General features: G+C 29.9%; 3 protein-coding genes and 2 long non-coding RNA genes across 8 annotated transcripts; 4 read left to right on the top strand and 1 right to left on the bottom strand.

Moving 5' to 3' along the window:
* Window positions 1-94: 94 nt before the first annotated feature.
* Window positions 95-848, top strand: boca (LDLR chaperone boca). The gene is made up of 2 exons (XM_070651310.1): window positions 95-333; window positions 409-848. The coding sequence occupies exons 1-2, from the start codon at window positions 184-186 to the stop codon at window positions 805-807; spliced, it is 549 nt and encodes a 182-aa protein (XP_070507411.1). The 5' UTR covers window positions 95-183; the 3' UTR covers window positions 808-848.
* A 206-nt stretch (window positions 849-1054) lies between these two features.
* LOC139098897 (probable cytochrome P450 6a14) lies at window positions 1055-3839 on the top strand. Its single transcript, XM_070651274.1, has 6 exons — window positions 1055-1514; window positions 1570-2127; window positions 2183-2354; window positions 2405-2638; window positions 2696-3374; window positions 3455-3839. Exons 1-5 carry the CDS (start codon window positions 1185-1187, stop codon window positions 2905-2907), a joined length of 1506 nt encoding a protein of 501 aa, XP_070507375.1. The 5' UTR covers window positions 1055-1184; the 3' UTR covers window positions 2908-3374; window positions 3455-3839.
* Vps13 (vacuolar protein sorting 13C) lies at window positions 3823-18595 on the bottom strand. 4 transcript variants are annotated; one of them, XM_070651238.1, is made up of 21 exons: window positions 18293-18595; window positions 17268-17552; window positions 16601-17202; window positions 14243-16544; window positions 13904-14016; window positions 13190-13835; window positions 13004-13113; window positions 12778-12934; window positions 12382-12408; window positions 11896-12063; window positions 11276-11820; window positions 9242-11209; window positions 8523-8738; window positions 8311-8358; window positions 7399-7680; window positions 6596-7336; window positions 6437-6536; window positions 5358-6371; window positions 5232-5297; window positions 5023-5172; window positions 3823-4962 (listed from the first exon to the last, which is right to left on the bottom strand). In XM_070651238.1, exons 1-21 carry the CDS (start codon window positions 18390-18392, stop codon window positions 4322-4324), a joined length of 10281 nt encoding a protein of 3426 aa, XP_070507339.1. In that variant the 5' UTR covers window positions 18393-18595; the 3' UTR covers window positions 3823-4321. The 4 variants fall into 4 exon arrangements, with proteins under 4 accessions (XP_070507339.1, XP_070507341.1, XP_070507340.1 ...); XM_070651240.1 differs by having other exon boundaries at window positions 7399-7602; XM_070651239.1 differs by lacking the exon at window positions 8311-8358.
* LOC139098932 (uncharacterized) lies at window positions 3911-8279 on the top strand. Its single transcript, XR_011545241.1, has 2 exons — window positions 3911-7006; window positions 7073-8279. It is a non-coding gene; the product is annotated as an uncharacterized lncRNA (long non-coding RNA).
* A 1475-nt stretch (window positions 18596-20070) lies between the features above and the next one.
* LOC139098933 (uncharacterized) lies at window positions 20071-20725 on the top strand. Its single transcript, XR_011545242.1, has 3 exons — window positions 20071-20533; window positions 20608-20642; window positions 20707-20725. It is a non-coding gene; the product is annotated as an uncharacterized lncRNA (long non-coding RNA).
* The last annotated feature ends 197 nt before the right edge of the window (window positions 20726-20922 follow it).

Genomic DNA, 20922 nt, shown 5'->3' with positions numbered 1-20922 from the left:
TTTAAAGAAATAAATATATTTTAGTGACAGAAACAATAAAATATTCAAAATCAATATGAATGAAATTTGGATTTAGTACATTTTCATTCATAAGCACTCGTTCAACAAATATACAAATTTTGTTAAACTTATTTAATTTTGATTATCCAAAAAGATCTTATTACTTATTTTTAACTTTTCAGGATGAAGTTAATAGTGATATTTTACATAATTGTTACCATATTAGTATTATCAAAGACTGCAGCTACAAAAAAGGAAAAACCAGAATGGGCGAAAAAAGACATTAGAGACTTCACTGATGCAGACATGGAAAGATTACTGGAACAGTGGGAAGTATGTTTTATCAATGCATATTTATTAAATATATTTCTTAAATAAATTTTATAATCTTTTTTATATCAATTTAAGGAAGATGATGATCCATTGGAACAAGATGAACTTCCGGAACATTTAAGGCCTGCACCATCCATCGATATGTCTAAAATCGATCCAAGCAATCCCGAAGCACTTTTACAGCAAACGAAAAAAGGCAGAACTGTAATGATGTTTGTCTCAGTTAATGAAAATCCAACGAAAGAGGAAGCAGAAGAAATTACAAAGCTTTGGCAAACAAGTTTATGGAATAGCCATCTTCAAGCTGAACGATACATGATTGATACAAACAGAGCGATTTTCATGTTCAGCGACGGTTCGCAAGCATGGAGAGCAAAGGATTTTTTAGTTGAGCAGGAAAGATGTGAAAGTGTCACACTAGAAAACAAAGTTTATGAAGGAAAAAAGTCAATGAATGACAAAGAAGAACTTTAAAAAAAAAACATGTTGTAAATAAATGGTATTAAATAGCTAAATTATTGCTTTGATAATATTACATGAAATTGTAGGTCATAAATTAACTAATTTTATTTGTGAATCAGCTGTTTAAATCAAGAGAGTATTCGTTGTTCTTGTTGTGAGCTTGTTCCATTGTATTCGTTTTGTATATTTACATACTTGAATGAGATAAAGTAGTTAGGAAGATTTTACACATTCATGATTAGAATAGTTTCATTCGTTGAATGACATTTATATTTTTTTGTCTTACTGCACTTTTATTTGATTTCATTTGAAAGTTATTAAGTTTTGTCGGATATAACTATACAGTGTTCATACTTAGTTAATTAATTCACATCAGGACTGTTTCTAAGATGATTTTAGAAGTTCTGATTTTTATTTTTTCTGTAATTTCTTTATTTTGGCTATTTTTTAAAATGAAATTTAATTATTTCAAAAAACTTGATATTCCACACAAGCAGCCACGCATTCCTTTTGGAAATATGCAAGGATTCAAAAGAAAGCTTCATTCTTCACATTATTTTAGAAACTTGTATGAAGAATTTAAAAGAACTAGCCCATTTTGTGGAATATATCTTTTCACAAAACCTTCATACCTTATTATCGATTTAGAACTTGTTAAATCGATTTTGGTAAAGGATTTCGCATATTTTCATGACCGAGGGATGTACTATAACTTAAAAGTATGTAAAACAATGAATTCGAGTTCAATAAAAATAAAATGAAATTTGTTTCAAGGATGACCCACTTTCTGGACATCTTTTAAATTTGGAAGGAGAAAAATGGAAGAAATTAAGAGAAAAACTGACACCGACATTTACATCCGGTAAAATGCGTTACATGTTTAAAACAATAATTGATGTAGCAGAGAAATTTGAAACATTTATGGACAAATCGATTGTTGAAAACGATGAACCTGAAATAAAAGGAATTTTGGCAAGATTTACTACAAATATTATCGGAACTTGTGCTTTTGGTATCGAGTGCAATACTTTTGAAGAAAAAGATTCAAAGTTTCTTGAAATGGGATTGAAAGCATTTGAACAGCCACGAAATAGTTTCTTCAAACAAATGATAGCGATGACCTTTCCAGATTTTGCTAGAAAATTAGGCATAAAAATCGTACGAGATGATGTTAGTGATTTTTTCATGAAAATTGTTAAAGACGTAATTGAATATCGTGAAAGTAAAAATATTAAGCGAAATGACTTCATGGATTTATTGCTGCAACTTAAAAATGAGGGAAAGATGTCCTTTGAAGAAATTGCAGCACAAGCATTTGTATTTTTCTTGGCTGTAAGTAAAAAATGGTTTTTAAGGATGAGAGTAAATCTATATCTACTTTAATTAGGGATTTGAAACTTCATCTACTACAATGACCTTTGCACTTCATGAGCTAAGCTTAAATCAAAAAATTCAAGAGGAAGTAAGAGATAATATTAAAAAGGTTCTTCAAAAATACAATGGAAAAATTACATATGAAGCTCTTTCAGAAATGGATGTGCTTGAACGCTGCATCAATGGTAAAATTTATTTAGCCCAATTTACTCTTAAATTTTCAATTTTTTTTTAGAATCGCTAAGAAAGTTTCCACCGGCGGCAAGCTTAATTCGAAGTGTAACTAAAGACTATCATGTACCGAATTCAAAAGTGATTTTACAAAAAGGAGCAACTATATTTATATCAGTATATGGAATACATCATGATCCGGAAATTTACGAAGATCCCGAAAATTTTAATCCAGATCGATTTTTGCCTGAAAATGTAGCAAATCGAAACTCAATGTCATTTTTACCTTTTGGACAAGGTATATTCATAACGACTAATGAAAAAGCTTACATATTCAATTATCTATTAATTACAGGAAATAGGATTTGCATCGGGGAGCGTTTCGGCTATATCGAAACCAAAGTAGGTCTGGTTACTTTGCTTTCAAAATTCAAATTTGAACCATCTTCAAAAACCAAAACGCCTATCGAATTCTCAAAGAAAAATATGATTTTAACAACGGAAGGTGGAATGTTCCTTAAAGTCAAAAAAATACAAACCGAATCTGAGACTGAATTTCTTGAATGATAAATAAATAATTAATAGAATTATTGTAATGCTTAATTATTGAAATCGAGTATTCAAACTAAAATGCCTTATTTTTTATTTCTTACATATAAATAAATAATCTTCAATAATAAATTGTTTAATGACTGTGCATTTTTCATGCTCTGAAGAAATCATTGGGAAGAATGTTCTATGTATTGAAAATAAAACTAAGAACGAAATGTTTAATGTGTAGCATTCTGAGGAAAACTTAATGCAATTAAGTAAAAATCATCATCATTATTCTCTCACTTTGAGTAGTATTTACGTATTTTCTCTATCAGTACATTTTATTTGTTGTGATTCACCATATCATATTATTTTTTAGTTGCTCTATATTTTTCTTTATTTCAATCGAAAATTTAGCTTCATAAACTTAAACACTACCATTTAATAATCAGGATACTTTAAAACCTATCAGCCATGATATCGCAAACAAAAGTAACAAAGTAAGTATTCAAAATTTTACGCTTATTACGAAATTGAAATATATATATTTATGCCTTTACATTTATATGGATTTTTCCAGATTTCAAATAGTTCTCGTTTTTGTGTTTGTTCTACACACATACTGGATTACGGCGCAAGAAGTAAATTTTATTGACGTTCCTGATAATTCAAACAAAACGCATTGGTTCAATTGCACTATCAACAACACAATTTATTATGACAATGATTGCTTTTCGTGGCTGGGAAATTTCATCTTAGGAATGGGACTTATTTTAACAGTTTTATTAATGCTTTGTTGCTGTTGTTTTTGGTATTGTTTGTGTTCGTTATGTAGGATAATATGTTGTGCCGATAATCCGCGAGAAGTTATATATACGACGTACGTATATCCATCAACATACACTCAAATACCTTAAATTACGTTTTAAAAAAATAAAGACAATGTGATAAGTTTATTAAAAACATGAGATAATTTTATTCTTGATTTAAACTTCAAAACAAACTTTATCTATCCAATGTAAAAAAAAGTGTAAGTCAAAAAAGATTACGCAGACAACACAATATGCTTTATTCAAAAGTATATAATTTATGTTAAAAATTATTTTATAATCATATAAATGTAGTTATGCTAGTGAATATTAGAAGAAACAATATCAATTAAAGTGTAGAAACAAATTCGACATTAGCTTTTTATGATAAAGTGATATATGCTGAATAAAGTATCAATAATGTTTAGTAAATTTTGGTCAGTTGAAGCTTCTTATCAGTTTTTTTTAAGTGGCCTCTAAATGGATTTCCAGTATAACAATTTAACCGTTCCAGATAAAAATCTTCAATCTTTAATAGAGGCACATAAATTCTTAAGCATGTTGATGTAATAGTAAATATGAAGAGTTAAGTTTGCTTTAAGTTTTTCAGAAAAAGCATTAAAGAATCAAAACGTTTTTTAATTCTTATACTTTTCTTGAATGTTTATCATTATTTTCAATAATTTTTCGCATCGCTGTGGATTATTTATTAGCAATAATTTTTTAGGTCTATCGCCTGATGAAAACATTTTACTGAATGTCGATTTTTGCTTTGGAGCTTGCAATGTAATTTCAATACCTTGATCGACTCTTCTTAAAGAGCTTATTTCATCCCACTTGTAAATCCAATCTGATTGCCATCCAAACAAATCTTTCCGTACATATATTATTCGATGATTTGTTACCAACAATACTTCCTTTTCAACCACTGCTTCTGCGTATATAAGTTGATCTGAAACTGCAAATTTTCCCTTATCCACATCTCTGAATATTTTAAAGCCTTCTGCTTCAGATCTGCTATATGGACGAATAATTCCATCCGAATGTAAAAACCTTGGGGGTCTTAATTTCTTTTCCTCATCAGATAACTCTGTCGCTCTCTTTACTGAATCAAAAGTTCCGCTTGCAAAATCAACAATTCCAGTAGCAGGGCGAGCTACTAATCCTACTGCGCCCTTTCCTAATCCTTTAAAGAATCCTTGAACACCTTCGGAACGGGCACCGCTTATAGGTTTTGTAACAACGCCGGTGACTCCATCGAAAACTCCCATGACTAAGCCTTTAAATATTTAAAATGTTAAAAATTACGAAAAAAAAAAATATTTCCTATTTAAAATACCTTTTCCTCCTCTTGCTAAACCTTCTTGCATTGTTGCAGGCTTTTTATTGAGAGCATCTCTTCGTTTCTTTTGATAATCTTTATCAAAAGTCAATGCGGAAAGACCTTTGCCCATTGCACCTGTTATTTTTGAAACAGCGCCTGCAGCTCCTAAAATTTTAATTAATTATGAAATTGTGGAAATTTTTCACAAATAATTCAATATTTACCTCCAACTGTATGTCCAAATAACGATCGAACACCTAAAACTAATCCCTCGGCAAATTCTCCGGGCCCTGCGGTTTAATGATTTGAAATTAGTGTTTGATTTTGTCATAAGTTTATTAAATATATACCTTGAATTAATCCTTGGAAAGGTTCATAGAACAAATCTTCTACACCTTTAGTGAATCCAACAACTAAGCCGAATGGATTTCCTAAAACGTCCAAACCAAGAACAAGTACATACAATTGTTTAACTGCCTGTCCTGCATAATGAGTTGTACATTCCGAAACAAGTTGTCGTTGGGTGAAGAATTGAAATTGTCTTTCGAAAAATGCAAGACGAAAAACGACATCATTTACATCAGTTAAAGTGACTCCGACGCCTTGAAGTAAAGTTGAAATTATGCCAGGCAAAGCTTTTGAATCGGATTCGCCTCCTGTTCCCAACGAAAATGAGACATGGACTTTGATAGGTCCTAAATGAAGGTTATCATAGAAATTCTTTTGTTCCTGTTGCGAATGAACTGTTACATGTGCGAATAATGGTTGTTTTTGGACATTAACATCTTCTTCAAACTTTTTCTTAGCTTCCGCTTCGCTAGTTTCAAAAGCCAACATTTCCACAATTGCATTAATGAAATCAAGATCAACTTTTACATGGAATTCTTGCATTAAAACTCTCATGTATTTAAATTGTGTAATGGATGAATGTGGAATGATTCGTTGAACAACTGACATTTCAATGAAAGGCTTTAATTCCGTTGTTGCTGCTACACTTTTTGGAGGAGGAATTGGAGCTAAAATAATTGGGAAGATTGAATCTGGCAATTGATTGTCAATTTGTATACGATTTATCTTGGCGTGAAGTTGCAATTGAAATGGTGAAGTTTTCATATCAAGCCAAAAGCCTGGATAAAATAAGCGACGAATTCTTCTTTGTGATGTACTTTTCTGTAAAACCATGTTTTGAAAATCTACTTCAATCATTCCATTTAAATTGATAAAATATTTTTTATCTTCATTTGCTCCAACTATAACATCTCTCAAATATTCTTGATATCTATCTTCGACCAACTGATTCATTTCAATCTTCAACTGTTTAAAGCGATTACTATTTATATTTTTTTCTTGTTCCCATATTACACCTTTGAAAAAAAAAATCAAAAAGGTATTAAAGTTATTCACAATTTAAACATAATAATAACCATACTTGAACTAGCAATACCGATGTACATTAAATCACAACCCTTTAGGTTGTTTACGAGCGACAACCCTAAACCTCGTAACTTTACTTCAACATCTCGTGTTACCTAATTTAATGAAAAAATTATAAATTGATTCATTGCTTTCAAAGTAAACAAAATCTTACTTGATCTAATCTACTGGAACTTTGTGTACTTTCTGCAATCGCCTCGTTTTTAGTAAACAATAAAACACGCTGTGTTCCATCTAAAAATGAAACCCAATAAATAATATCGGAATCTGGCGATTGCTGTGTGATTCCAGTTGATGTTGTTGGTTCTTCAGGAGAGTTTTCTCGACTAATTATAAATTCATCGACACCATCACGTCGTAAATCATTTTCCACGTATCCTTTGCCTTTACTTTGCCACATTATTTTTCTCTCGCCTGCGGGATCATTCCATGTATAGTAAATCATATTATTTGGTTTTAAAACTCGTCCATTAACGTTTCCTTTTTCCCAAAAAGTAATGCTCTCATCGGTAAAATTCATTATTAGTCCAGGAGCATCACCAAGATGATACTCAGTAAATGTGATGTAAATTACACCTTCTGTTACATGTACGTCTGCATTTATACCGCCATATTTATTTTTTAACTGCAGAAGGGAACATTGAACATCATCATATTTAAATGGTGCTGTTATTTCATCGGTATCAACTGCTTTTACGCGTAACATTCTATCAGCTTCTGATCGAGGCCATAATGGAGCACAATCATTTGACTTGACTAATATTCTTGGATCTGCTGGTCTCTTATCCTCTTGAACTTCAATATCAAACGGTGCACGATTAATTAAGACATAATATGGCGTAAAAATAATTTGTTTTGTAAGAGAATTATTTGTTAAGACATTTTGTACTCCAATCTGTAAATTATTACTTTGTGTTTAAGTTATATTTAATTAATTAATGTCAAATGAAAAAATACCTGATATACCATGCCGTTTACTTTGCATTCTATAACACCACTTGAACCTGCAACATCCAGTGAAAATCGGTCACTCCATTCACCAGAATCCACACGAATTGATGCTTTCTTTTTTCCGAAAAATGCCTTTTCGCGAAAGGAGAATAATATTGGTCCATCGTACTCAGGAGGATGATAAAGTATGTTAGTATTTTCATCGTTCGCCTGTCGTGAGAAACAACAACAATCGAAATTCTTGAGCAAACCATCTTCCGAACACCCGAATAAATTATTATAAGAGCACTACGACGGGAAATAACAACATGTCAATATGGTGTGGAATGAAAACAAAAAGGAAAGGAATGGAGGAAGCATTGTAATGTAGGATGTTAAGTGATAAAAATGAAATGAGTATTAATTTTGTTGCTATCTCAATTTACCCAAAAATGTTTACTTATTTCTTTCCAAACATATCTTGAATATAATTTCAAATATTTAAATATTAATTAAAAATCTCAATTGAATTATGAACTTAAAACTGATTTCCATTAACCAAAGAAAGATTTCAAGAAAAGTTACAAAAAAAGTTGTGATTTACTTTTTATCAAAACAAATAGTTATTTACAAATAATATTTAAGCAAGTTTAATTATGTAGAGTAAAGTAATTTAATCGGAGTTTAACATGAGAAAATTATTGAGTAAGTTTTATAATAAGAAAATTAAAAATTATGATTATGCAAATCAAAAGATCCCATTGATAAAGTTAACCAAAACCTTGCAAAATAATGTTATTTAACATGTGATCATGGATAAAAGATAGAATCTTTCGTAAATAATAGAAATTATTATATAAATGAAAAAATTATAATCACACCAAGATAAAATAAATATCACAAAGAAATTTGTATTTTCGCGAATTTACTTAACAATACCTTGGTCGTTTTACCAGCTAATTCATTTTTCTCAGTTTTACGCGACTTCTGCATATTGGAAAAGAAAGAAATAAATAAATACGGATATGAAGTACAAAGACATGGTTTCGAAATTTGTTAATCTACAAAACATCTGCATATAAGTTTGATGACTTTAATGAAAGTAAACTTTTTTACTCAGGATCCTACAATAGCGAAAAATAAGGCCTTACCCTATAACTTAGATTCAATCCCGTTTTATTAATCATCCAAAATGGACAATAAACTGTCATCGTTAAACCGTTGTTAGAATTTTCAAAATGAATGCCAAGTTGAAGAGATGTTGATCCAGATGAATCGTATGAATTAAAAGTCCAGACAATAAATTCTGCAGGATCTGCTGGAATTTCAGTTTTCAAAGACCAATCACGTTCCAAATATTGAATAATCTAAGAATGATTAATTAAGAAAAATGTGTTTATATTTTCAGACAATAAATTCTGCAGGATCTGCTGGAATCCGTACTGTTGTTTTATTGCAAATGCATTTTTTCAAAGCATAAATACTATAATTAACAATTCGTTTTTTCATTGTTTTACAGTGTTTTTCAATGTTCTTTGATGTTTTTACAGTGTTAAAAGAACAAAATTTGATTTTATCGTAACCGTTATGTGTTTTAAATTTTGAAAATCCGTTAATGACGAAATTCTTGAAAACCTAGTATGATGACTTGGAATTTATTGGATCTTGTTTTTTGGGTTTGGAAGTAACCTGGATCCTACTGGATCTTGCTGTGTGGGAAAGGAAGTGACTTGGATCCTCCTGAATCTCGTTTTGTAGGTCTGGAAGTGACCTGGATCTTACTGGATCTTGTAGCATAAATATAATTAACAATTTTGTTCGTGATTAATTAAGAAAAATGTGTTTATATTTTCACTTTTTAAATACTCACTCGTGCGACAATGTACATTGAACTGTCCGAGTTTTTCGTTGCAGTTTTAACAGTTGGTAAATGAAGTAAATCGCCTGGTTTTATTAATTTTTCGCCATAATCTAAGAAATCTTCTCCTCGAACGCTTGAAGAATTTTGATGTGCTGATGTCATATGCTCATCAATAGACAGCTCTTTATAATTCCTATCTCGTTCTTTAGATACACTGCAACCAGATACTGATACAATCAAATCAACTGGAAGTGCGTTTCGTAATATCAATGGTGGCCGTAAGCGAATTAAGTAACAAGCACTAAGCATTGTGATTTTACTTGTTACTTCAAAGAAAACATCAAATCTTTCTCTTATAGCATTTATATAAAGTGGCTCATATGTATTAATAGGATCACATTGAAGGCTTTTTACAAACGCTTCTGAATTACCGGGACTTTCTTTCCAACTCAACCCTTGCGTTGATGTACGATAACCAGCAATTGAGAAATAAATTTCCTTATGACTGTCATGTATATATTGTATTGGAATATTGAAATATTCATCAGGTTTTACTGTTCCTATTTCCATTACATTTTCGCCTGAGAAATGATGTATTGTTATTGGAATTGTGAAATGATTGACAACTTGTAAGATACCACGAACTGTAACAATTGTAGAGCCCATTTCTATTGTAACTTCACTTATCAATCCTAATTGCTCCTGACTTGTATCTCTATAGAGCGGAAAATAACGTTTATCTGCTCTATGAATAGGTAATTGAATACGTTTTTGCACTTCCGGAATGTATAATGTAATGAATTTTTCTTGTCCTGTTTTTTCACTATAAGTCATAGATTTGATGGTTGTATCGAGTAAAGAAAATGAGCTCATGCTATCCTGTTTTGGTTGTAAATAAACTTGTCCACAAGAATAAATAACACAAGATGAAATATCCTCTATATTTGGAGTTTCCAAAATATGCAAGTTTTCGAAAACCACAAAATCACTTTTCTTATGAGGCTTAAAATTTGAATCGTGAAATACGAATTCTGTTCCATTTAATTCCAATTGAATTTCTAACCCAGTATTGTTTCGAAGAACATAAGGAGCATGTATTACTTCATCATTTATAAATCCTTCTTGATCAATTGCTTTAGAGAATGAGTTTCCAAGCGTTTGAAGTACGTCAATACATGTTTTAGTCGCCAATAGTTCAAGAGTTTGATCAGATGTTATGCTCATTATTGTTGTCGGTTCTTGATTATCAGAACTTTCTAAATGTTTATCAACTTTCATTTTAAATTGCAATTCCCATGGATAATATTCAGGAAGACCGTACGTTGAATCTACTTCTACAGGCTCTATTAATGGTTCCCATAATGCTACTTCATTATTATAATATGACATCGTTAAGCGCATGGTACTTTCTATTTCCATTTCTGAGCTCCAATTTAAAATTTTAGCGTCCATACTAGTCTCTATATAAAGCATAGGAATTGTATGAATATTGACCCCATTTTCTATAATAATAGATATAGATGGAACTTCAATAATGCACTTTTCTTCTTTAGGTGGAGGTAAAGTAGATACAGAATATAAGCTCAATGCATCTTCTGCTTCTTCTACTTTAGTGAACCAAAATTCATTATCCGTAAACTTCTTTGGCAACCATAAATCGCTATAATCTTCCGTGTCAACTTCATTGAGGGCTTGTGAAGCTTCTTGTTGAGTCATAGTTGCGATAATTTTATTAACCAATTCAATTGTGGCTGGTGAAAAGCAAATTTTAATTTTTGACACATTTAAGCTCATATGAAGTCCTTTATCTTCTGGTGTTGATCCATTCAGAGAAATTGTACAGGGATGCAAAACATAATGCTTTGATCGATGTCGCTTAATAGGATTAAAATCACTCAAATATAAGCTACAATTTTTTATCTCTCCTTGTATGTTTTGTTTCTCTCCATTAAGTCTAACTTTAGCAAAAATTTCATTCTATACGAAATGATTCAAGAAAATTAAATATTAAAATCAAATAAATTTGTTATATTGTAAACCTACATTTAAAATTAATGCTAAACAATTAATGTCATCCATCTTTTCGACAAGAATGATATCGTATTGCTGAATGTATATAGCAAACTCTGCTTTCTTTTCTACTTCTTTTTGGTGAGCGTTAACACCCGAAAAGCTAGATTTCCGTCTTCTAACTGCACTTGTTGAATCATAATCTCGTTGTTCAATCATCACATCGTCTTCATTTGTAAGACTTTCTTGGGGTTGTAAAAATGACGATAGTTTCAATAGAAAATCCATAGAAAGAATTAAGTTAAAGCTGAAGACTTTAACATCACCAAACATTTCGTTTTCCTTCATTCTAAACGTTATATCAACCATTGATTTCGATTCTGAACTAGTCGAAGGCTCATCCTCACTCCTTTCTCGTCTTTCCATAAATCTTGTTATTTTACCTTCTCTATTTGGACGTTTGTCATCAAGATTTATATCACATATACACAATGTTGTCGACAATGATCCATCTGCTAATTGTTGTCCATTTAACGATAAATAATAAAGTCCAAAACAAGCAAGTCCTTCGTTGGGCGCTAATGGATTTTTTGAGTATTTAAAAATAGGATTTTTTTTAAAGGAAATTATCAAACACTTAAATCATTACTTACCAGTAAATAAATTTAATGTTATTGAATCAATTTGAAATGCAAATTTCATTGATACGTCAATGACTTTCTTGTCATCACTAGGCGATTTTTGCAACGGAGTTATGTCTAGACCAAATGGTTTCTTTGATTCCAGTACCTTATTCGATGTCCTCTGCCATTGTTGCTTTGCTGTATACACGAATAAATTGTCTTAATTATTTCGTTTTATTAAAGCTAAATAAACTACTTATTAAATTGAATTAAATGTTTTGTGCAAGATCTGAATATGTGCGTGTTGGTGAATTAGATGCATTCCGTTAATTTTAAAATAAATAAATGCCAGCTTTTGATAATGAGAAGCAAAAATATAACAGTTTACATATAATAGTGCCTTTTGCATTGAAAATGTATAATTGCACTAAAAATATGTTGATTGATAAAAATTTAACAAAAAGGAATGTTTAAAATTTAAAAATCTACCAAAAATACCAAAAGCTATAAACTCACCTTCTTCGTCGTCGTCGTTGTTACTAACTAATGATGTGTAGTGAAAACAATAAATATACAGTAATAATGATATTGTAGAACATTTACAAAGATTTCATATAATTAAGATAGTAAACTATATGAAAGTTTAGAAGATTGGATAATTCTAAACAAAAATGTATGTGTATGTGTGTGTATGTGTGTTTTTTTTTTAATTTTGAAAAACTTCTTGTATGATGAACAATTTACAGGAAGTGGCAATAAATTGGGGATTTCTTCATATAAACAATTTTTCTTGACAAAGATTTAAATTTTGAAATTTTGGTATTTGAAAGCTTAACAATTCAATTCTCTAATCTAGTTTCCAATTAGTCACACGGTTATTAAAAATCTTCATTAAAATCAAATATTGCAAACCTTTTGTAACTTCTGGTGGAGATATTGGTTTAGGCTTCTTAGGTTTTTTGAACTCATTTTGTCCTTCAGTCATGTTTTTCTCCAAAATTTGCATTATGACTTGATAATCTTGTGCTATTACGTTCAGCTCTATTGCATACAAACGTCCCGATATTTCCTAGTTTAAAAAAATCAAAAACATATTTTTGTTTGGTTTTCAACTTATTTATCAAATTTTCTTTGTTACCATATCTGGATGATCTTTGTACCAACTTGAAGTGAGATTTCTTTTAATAACTAATGTAAAACTTGTTGGTTTTAGGACACAATCATTTGAATCAATATCATATGTGAGATCTAACAAAAAGAAATATTGTTAATGATTTTTGAACAAATGTATTTTTAAAATATAAAAAAAAAACGAGGTAATTACCTGGAGTTTTGAATCTGGATGAAATAGCATTAAAATGACCATCAATAGGATCTTCATTTCCACGCAATAACACTTTGGACAGTTTTACATCGCTTAAATCAATTTTCATCTCATCAATAACAGCAGGTCCATAATCGCCTTTTACGCTCAAGTTATTTATGACATTGGTGATTTTCAAATTACCCAAGTCAACAACAATAGCTTCCAAACTTTGTGAATGAACAGGAACGAGAATTATAGGAGCTTTTATTTTTATATTCATTTTAATTCTAGTAGCTTTTTCGTAAGCCTCAACTGCTGTTTGTTTAGCAGCCTCAGCTGCAGCTTTACTTGCTTCTTTTATTCTTTCTTGTGCAGTTTGAAAGTGATCCAAGAAATTAAGGACGGAAGATATAAACCAATTCATGAAGATTATTTTGGCACATCCCATGTTCACATCAATTCGCATATTATCCGAATTATATTCGGAAGTGTCTTCTAAATTATACAAAACTAATTGCATTTTTAGAGCATCTCCTCCAATTATTGACAATATATTTGTATGAATGGTTTTTGGATTAAGATCAGTCACTACAATATCTTCGAGATTCATAGTAACTTCTGTGTAAGAAGTCTTCATTGTTATGCCAGATGTTAAATTTTTTATCTGTTGTAAAATTGTTTAATTTGCAAGTAAGGAAAATAGATTAAGATCCAAATAAATCTTAAGTTTACCTCCATTGCAGCTATTTCTCGGACATCGTTCTCAATTTTGATCGTTACATCCTCCATTTTAGCCAGAACTTTTATTTTGATGCTATCTACAATTTTAGGTTTTTTGCGTGGTCCTATATTAGTTTCGACATCAATATTTCCACATAAACATTTTAAATTACAAAAATTAATGAACGCAAAACATCAGATTTCGCATGAAATTAAACAAAAAGATTAAAATTAAAAATGAAATGGCCAATTAATAATAAAAAAAAACAAAAATAAATCTCAAAAAAGAATTAAAATACCTATTTGAAATTATAATATGAAACTCAGAAAATGTCTAAAACTGATACTTACTTGAAACATTCGTCTCGAATTTCAATTTTTCATCAGCATCTTCTTCCAAAATCATAGGCAGTTTTTCTTTAGCAACCTCAAACAAAGTTTGGCCAGCTCCCGCATCAGCTATTCTATCTTTTGGTTGCCTTACTCCACTATTCATAATTTCATCAATTTTGTTCTGTAGATCATTAGCGATTTTTATTAGTTCAGATATTCCATCTTGATTCAATATTAGCACCACAGTTGACATTTTAATATCAATCATTTGTTCAACAGAATGATACTTTGTATTGAATTCGGGAGAAGTTTTCTTGCAATTGATGTAGGATAGAGCAAACAAATACTCAAAACTTGAATCATATCTTGGTGTATTTATCACTTGTAGCATTATTTCTTTCTCGTTTTTCAATCGATATTGATCAAAGGAAACAGCACCTAGTTTTAAATCAACTTTTAATTCATACGTTCTTTGTGCTGCATTCATTTCCAATTTTTTAACCTTTATACACATCATTTTCTCTCTATTCGCAATAGTTGAATAAGGCGTATCAAAATTAACAATGCTTTTAAATGATGGTGATACTACATTTAACTGCTTATCAACTGCATCAACAAATTCCTCACTCGGAGTTTCAAATTCATCAGAACTACTCTCATATTCTTCTGTTTGCGTTTTCGCCTTACAAATGGTTATTGCTACTTCATGCAAAACAAAATACGCTTCAACCTCAGTAAATTGAACCACACCATCAATAAGATCGGTATTTTCAGGAGGCGGATCAAAACGTTTCTGTAACTTTTGTTGTTTTTCATCAAGAAATTTCAGAAGAGATAAACTTGATCCAATAAAATTTTGTTCCTTTGAGATTGGATTCATAACAATTTCTTCATTGCTTTCAGGTAAAGGAAGTGTTGAAATGATCGATAAAACATCGAGGACTCTATCTTCAGTCACACTAATGTTTATCGATGGAAGTTCACATGAAATTTTACACTTTGGCAGTCTTGGATCATCTGTTATAACTGAGAGATGTGCTGAAAGTTTCATGAATGTTGGTTCCAAAAGATGCATCTCTGTTCCATGTCCAATATTTATAGCTTCTTCCCAATCTTCATATCTTCTTGCCATCAAAAATTGAATATTATGAATTTCAAAAGTAAATTTGTCATAACTCTGTGAAATTAATTCTTTGAGAATTTCGTCTGAACTGATTCCTTGTTCATGCATTCTTTTAACACTCTTCTGCTCGATTGGTCTTGGTTCAGTTTTCAATAACAATTGTCCTAAACTAACAACTAAAACTGATTCATTTTTTGTGTATTTTCCTCCATGTGGAATGAGAATATAGCTTGGTGCGAAAATTATATCAACTTCCATACGAGGATGTGATGAAATTGCATATTGAAGACCCGTACTAGATCGCTCTTTTATGTCAATGAGCTTTTCAGCTGCAGCATCTTGAAGTTGAGCTAAAGTGGCCGTTTTTTGCGTTTGAAATACTTTTAAAAGCTGAATAATTGTTTCACCATTATATACAAGCTGAATTGGTTGTGACTGAACCTTTATTCGTTGATCACAGCTTTTATCTAAAGGATTGCTTTCAAACATGACGTCAAGTAATGAATCTTTTGATTCTATTTGTGATTGAACAAGTACAGGAAGATATTGTTTTTGTTGTAATCCATAAACTTGCAGTTCCTTCATACTCAAATTTAATTTAATTGATTGTGCAGATGGACGTTGACTAATTGAGCATTTTACTTGATTCAATTGTAAAAGCATTACATTTTCAATAGAGCTGTCTATATCAGATTTAATAGATACTTCTAAACAATTCAAAATGAAATGTAGTCGAATTGCAACAAAAGTTTCAGGCAATTCAATTGGAACTGAATTTTCTTGATATCCAATTGCTTTAAACAATTTTTCTTTCTCTTGTTGCGTCATCGCAGCTTGGAATTTCTTTTTTATATCATCAGAATCAGCATCTTTCGATTCATCCTTCTTTCCTCCCCACCAACCACTAAACCAACCTTTAGATTCTACGACTTCTTTTTCTTTTGTCAATTTTTCAACTTCAAATTCAATTTGTTGACGTATAACTACCAAATTTTGTAAATTTAATTTCTTTTCGCAGTTTTCAATTTGATCTAACAACTGCTGTGAAGGTTTCTTTGTAGTCAGTTTTTGTCTATAAAGATCTGCATACAGTCTACATAAATTACGCGTTTCTTTCATGTTTTCCCAAGACCAATTAAGTTTTCGTCGTTGAATATCAGTTTCCAAAATACATCTGAATGCAAAATGCCACCATTCCTAAAAAATTATGAAGTATTGTAGAGATTGAGATGTAAATAAAGTTAGAGATTTACCTTATAGTGTCCTCTGTAGGTGATTCCATGCGGACGAAATTTTCGATAAGGATAGGCTCTTGACATCCTACCAAATTGTTCAATTAATTGCATAACATCTTGATATTGGAACTTTGTTAAGCCGATTCGAAGAGTTTCCATAGTCAAATTCAAAATTATTTTTGGAATACTAAATGGAATTTCATTGCTTTCAGGATCCGGATTTAATTTAAGTTTTGCTTCAGAATTAATCGGCCCCAAAATAAAATCATAGTCACTAGGTTTCATTGCTTTTGTTGCAATTGACTCTCTAAACATTACCAAATAGTTATCTTGACTATATTCTTGAAACAGTTTACAGTCACAATTCATATAAACAGCAAGCGATTCCAATTGCGCTACTTTGAATATTTCTGACATGGATTGTGATATTAAAGTTTTATTCCAATCGAAATCAGTGGTATGTACACTAAAATTACTGAGAGTTATTCCAATTGCAAAAGGATTTCCGCAAGAAATATTATCTTCATATCGAATGTGAATATCAGATATTTTAATTTGGACATTATTGATTATTTGTGCTGAAAGCTTTTCTGCAAAAGTTTTATCTTCTTTTGGTTTATCTAAAACATAATAATTCAAAATTGTTAGATGCAATATTATCAATTAACATAGAACTGTTACTTACTCTTCTCACTCTCAAGCTTTTTCGCAATTTGAATTCTTTCCAGTTCAGCTTTTTTTGCCTCATAAGCGGCCTTTTCCTCTCTTTCTCCATTGTACTGAACGGAATTGTTAGGAACAGCTAATAAGTACAATCTATCTATATAAGCTTCAACAGGAGCCGAGTACAAATTCTTCCACGGTATCTTCAATACCAAACTTCCCAAGTGCCCATATGTTGTTTGCACTGGTAGATCAAGTTCTTTTAATGCACTTTGCTTCAAAACTAAGTTTTTAAGGACAACATCACCTGTAAAACGTAGTAAATTGAGATATACCTTTAGAGTGAGTGTACAAAACTTTTTAAAATTAATATGCATATCAAAAAATTTCTGTTTTTACATTCTCTTTATAACATGATGTCATAAATAGCTTGATAAGAAACTTTTGTTAGCTATATAAAATTTGTGCAAGAAATTATAAAAATAAACGATGGAATAAAAAAGCATTGTACTTAAAAATAGGAACTAAATTAAGCCCTAACAATAACAACTCTAATAAATGACAAATTTGTTATCTTTGTCAATCGAAATCGTTATTTATTATCAGCTATTTCGTTTAGTGTACTTAAAAATTTTTAGTTCCATTATTTCATGTTTTTGGAAATCCGAAATTTACGATACTTCGCAAATAATTCGATGATCTCACACACATCTTTCAAATGTAATATTAGCCAAATGATGCATAAAGTAAATAAGAGCTAAGGAATTTAGATCAAATTGTACATTATCTCAATTAAAAACTTAAATTCGATGGCATTCGTAAAACAAAAATGTCTGAGGTCAAGTCAGGTTTAATTTTATTCTCCACAAATTTTGAAAATACATTGAAATTATTAATTGACTTTGATCACAAAGACTCATATTAATCATCCCATATTTAATTTGAATAAAATTATTTTGGTAAGTGAAATGGACAAAAATCAAGTAAAAACAGTCTGTAATATTATAAAAACCGAAAAGGAAGAAATCTGGTCAGGAGAATATTTACCTCCCCAAATTCCGATTTTTAATTGGCCACGATCTAAATTTTCAACATAATCACCAAGATATCTATTTAAGATATCTGCAACAATACTCTCAAAAACCATTTTTCACAAAATTTACACTGATTAACTATGCAATTTTTTTTTGGTTCTTTATGGTCCTTAAATCATGATTTTTCTCGTTATCCACCAACAGTATATTGAAATATATTTGTCAACAACAACAGACAAAACATAAACCGATCAAATCAATTGATATTTAAAGACAAAAATATTATTAATATTAATCGACGTTTCTTGAAAATAAACTAGAAAAATTTCCACTTTATAAGTTGTTAATCCCCTTGTAGCTTAGCTTATTTTTCCAAAACTATTCAATTCTCACCGTTAATTTTTAAAATTATCACGTGTTGAATAATTCATTCAACGGAAATTAATCTTATTTACATGTTCCTTTTCAGAAGTTCTAAGTAAAATTCTCAATAAGTATTTAAAGTAAACAGTTGAAATCAGTATCCAAATTTCCTTAATTTTTGTGTGTTATAAGTTTTATTATAAAACTTTTATTTAAATTTGTTAGCATTATGAATGTATTGTAATACCAAATAAATTTGATTTTTTTAAACTAAATTTAATTATATTACCAAACAGGGCTTATTACTTGATTTTTGAAAGAACCACTTTTCTTTCGGCGAAAATCATCATCTCTTGATAGCAAGTGCATTTCACACTTGTTGACTCTTAAACACCGAACGTAATTTGTATCCTTTCTATATGATATCTTTGCTATGTATGTATTATTGGATAGATATGAATCAATAATTATTATTAAATATCAATTATTTCATAATCACTCGTGTCGATTAGTGATGAGTTTACAAATATTTTATTTCAATTAGTCATTTGTATTTGATTTTTCTGTGCGAGTAGATCCATAAAATATATTTCGTTATCATGGAAAATATTTTTACTTCAATAGCGCTATATTTAAAAGTGGCCAATTTTCTAGGCTTAGTCAGATTATATCCAAATTTTAAACACTCTAAAAAAATATTAAGGTCCTTTCCTTTTAATTTGCATATTATTTTAGTTATATTATTACTGATTATAGTGATGAATATTTACCATCACATACATTTTCTAAGAACAGAAGATTTTTTCGGAACTATAGTTTGGTCGTGGATGATAATAGCCCGAATTCCTTTAATATTATATCAAATTTTAATTCAGTATTATTACAGTAAAGAGCTAAATAATTTTTTAATATTCATTTCTGAATGTGATCGAAAAATGAAGGCAATTAAAGTGTCAGTTAATCATAGAAAAGAAAAATTTATAATATTTAAGATTATTATTCCTGCTCTCTTGATACCATCTTTATATTTTCTAAGTTTAGTTTTTTGTTATTTTAATTCTAGTTTAATTGAACTAAGTACTATTATCATTGAATTATCCTTCTCTATTGATATGATCTACTCATGTATGTTTTGTGCACAGTTTGTAATTTTTACATTGTTTATTAAACATCGATTTAAGTTAATGAAAAAATCATTAAGGTAACTTATTTTCATTATAAATACCGAAAGGACTCTGACAAAATTTTAATCAATTTTAATCGACTGATTAGTAAATTATTTTCAAAAAATTTTCGACTTTTACAATACATAAAATAGACAATATCCTTTTAATTAGAATATAAGGATTTTTATTTTTTAAATCATACAAAAACCTCCTCTAGACGCATTTTTAAGACAAACATACGCTAATTACATATTTATTTTTCTTAAATATCAAATCTTTTTTGCAGAAAAATTGATTTTCACGAAAAATATGAAAATCAAAAAGCTTTTGTTGACATTTATCATGATTTGTGTGACGCTTTGGATACTATTAACTCGCTTTTAACACCTCATTTGATTCCAACAATATTAATGATGCTAATCATGGATATTTTTTTGTCCTACACCATAACACGTGATGTTTTCGCTGAGAGTAGCTGGTCATTCATTTCCATGTCCATTAATACTTACTACTTTTTGACTCATTTTGTAATAATAGTTTTAATATCATTTGCTGGAAGCAGCACAACAAGAAAAGCTACACAAATTGGGTGCCATTATAATAAAAGTGTCATTAATGACATGTCGGCAAAACCAGCGTCTAATATTATTCAGATGCAACTTCAATCAAGGAAGCTAATTTTGAAAAATGCTTTTTTTGATATTAATTGGAATATACTTACAAATGTAAGTTAAACTTTTACGTCAGCGATGAAAAGTACAATACATATTTGACAATAAAAATTACTTTTTTTTCGTAGAATTTATCAATGATTGTAACGTACCTGATTATAACGTAAGTAATGAAACACATTTATTAAATGTTCTAACAATTTAGCTAATAATTGTTTTTATTGAAGATGTCAAATTCAATCCCCAATGAATTATAACTATAAAAGTTATTAATTTAGCTAAGAAGCTTCAACAGCAATTTGAATACTGAATTGAATAATTTCAGTCATTATTACAAAATGGAGATGTATAATTCAATTCTGATCTACTTTTTAAAATCTTTTGGATTACTTCCTTTTAAAATTATAATACCAGGAAAGAAAGTTAAGAAAAATACGATTGCC

Source organism: Chironomus tepperi, unplaced genomic scaffold (assembly GCF_022539635.2).
Source record: "Chironomus tepperi strain 1889 unplaced genomic scaffold, CSIRO-AGI_Ctep_v1 contig_454, whole genome shotgun sequence".
NCBI lineage: Eukaryota > Metazoa > Arthropoda > Insecta > Diptera > Chironomidae > Chironomus > Chironomus tepperi.
Note: the sequence above shows the minus strand (reverse complement) of the source record. Positions and strands in the feature narration are given on the sequence as shown.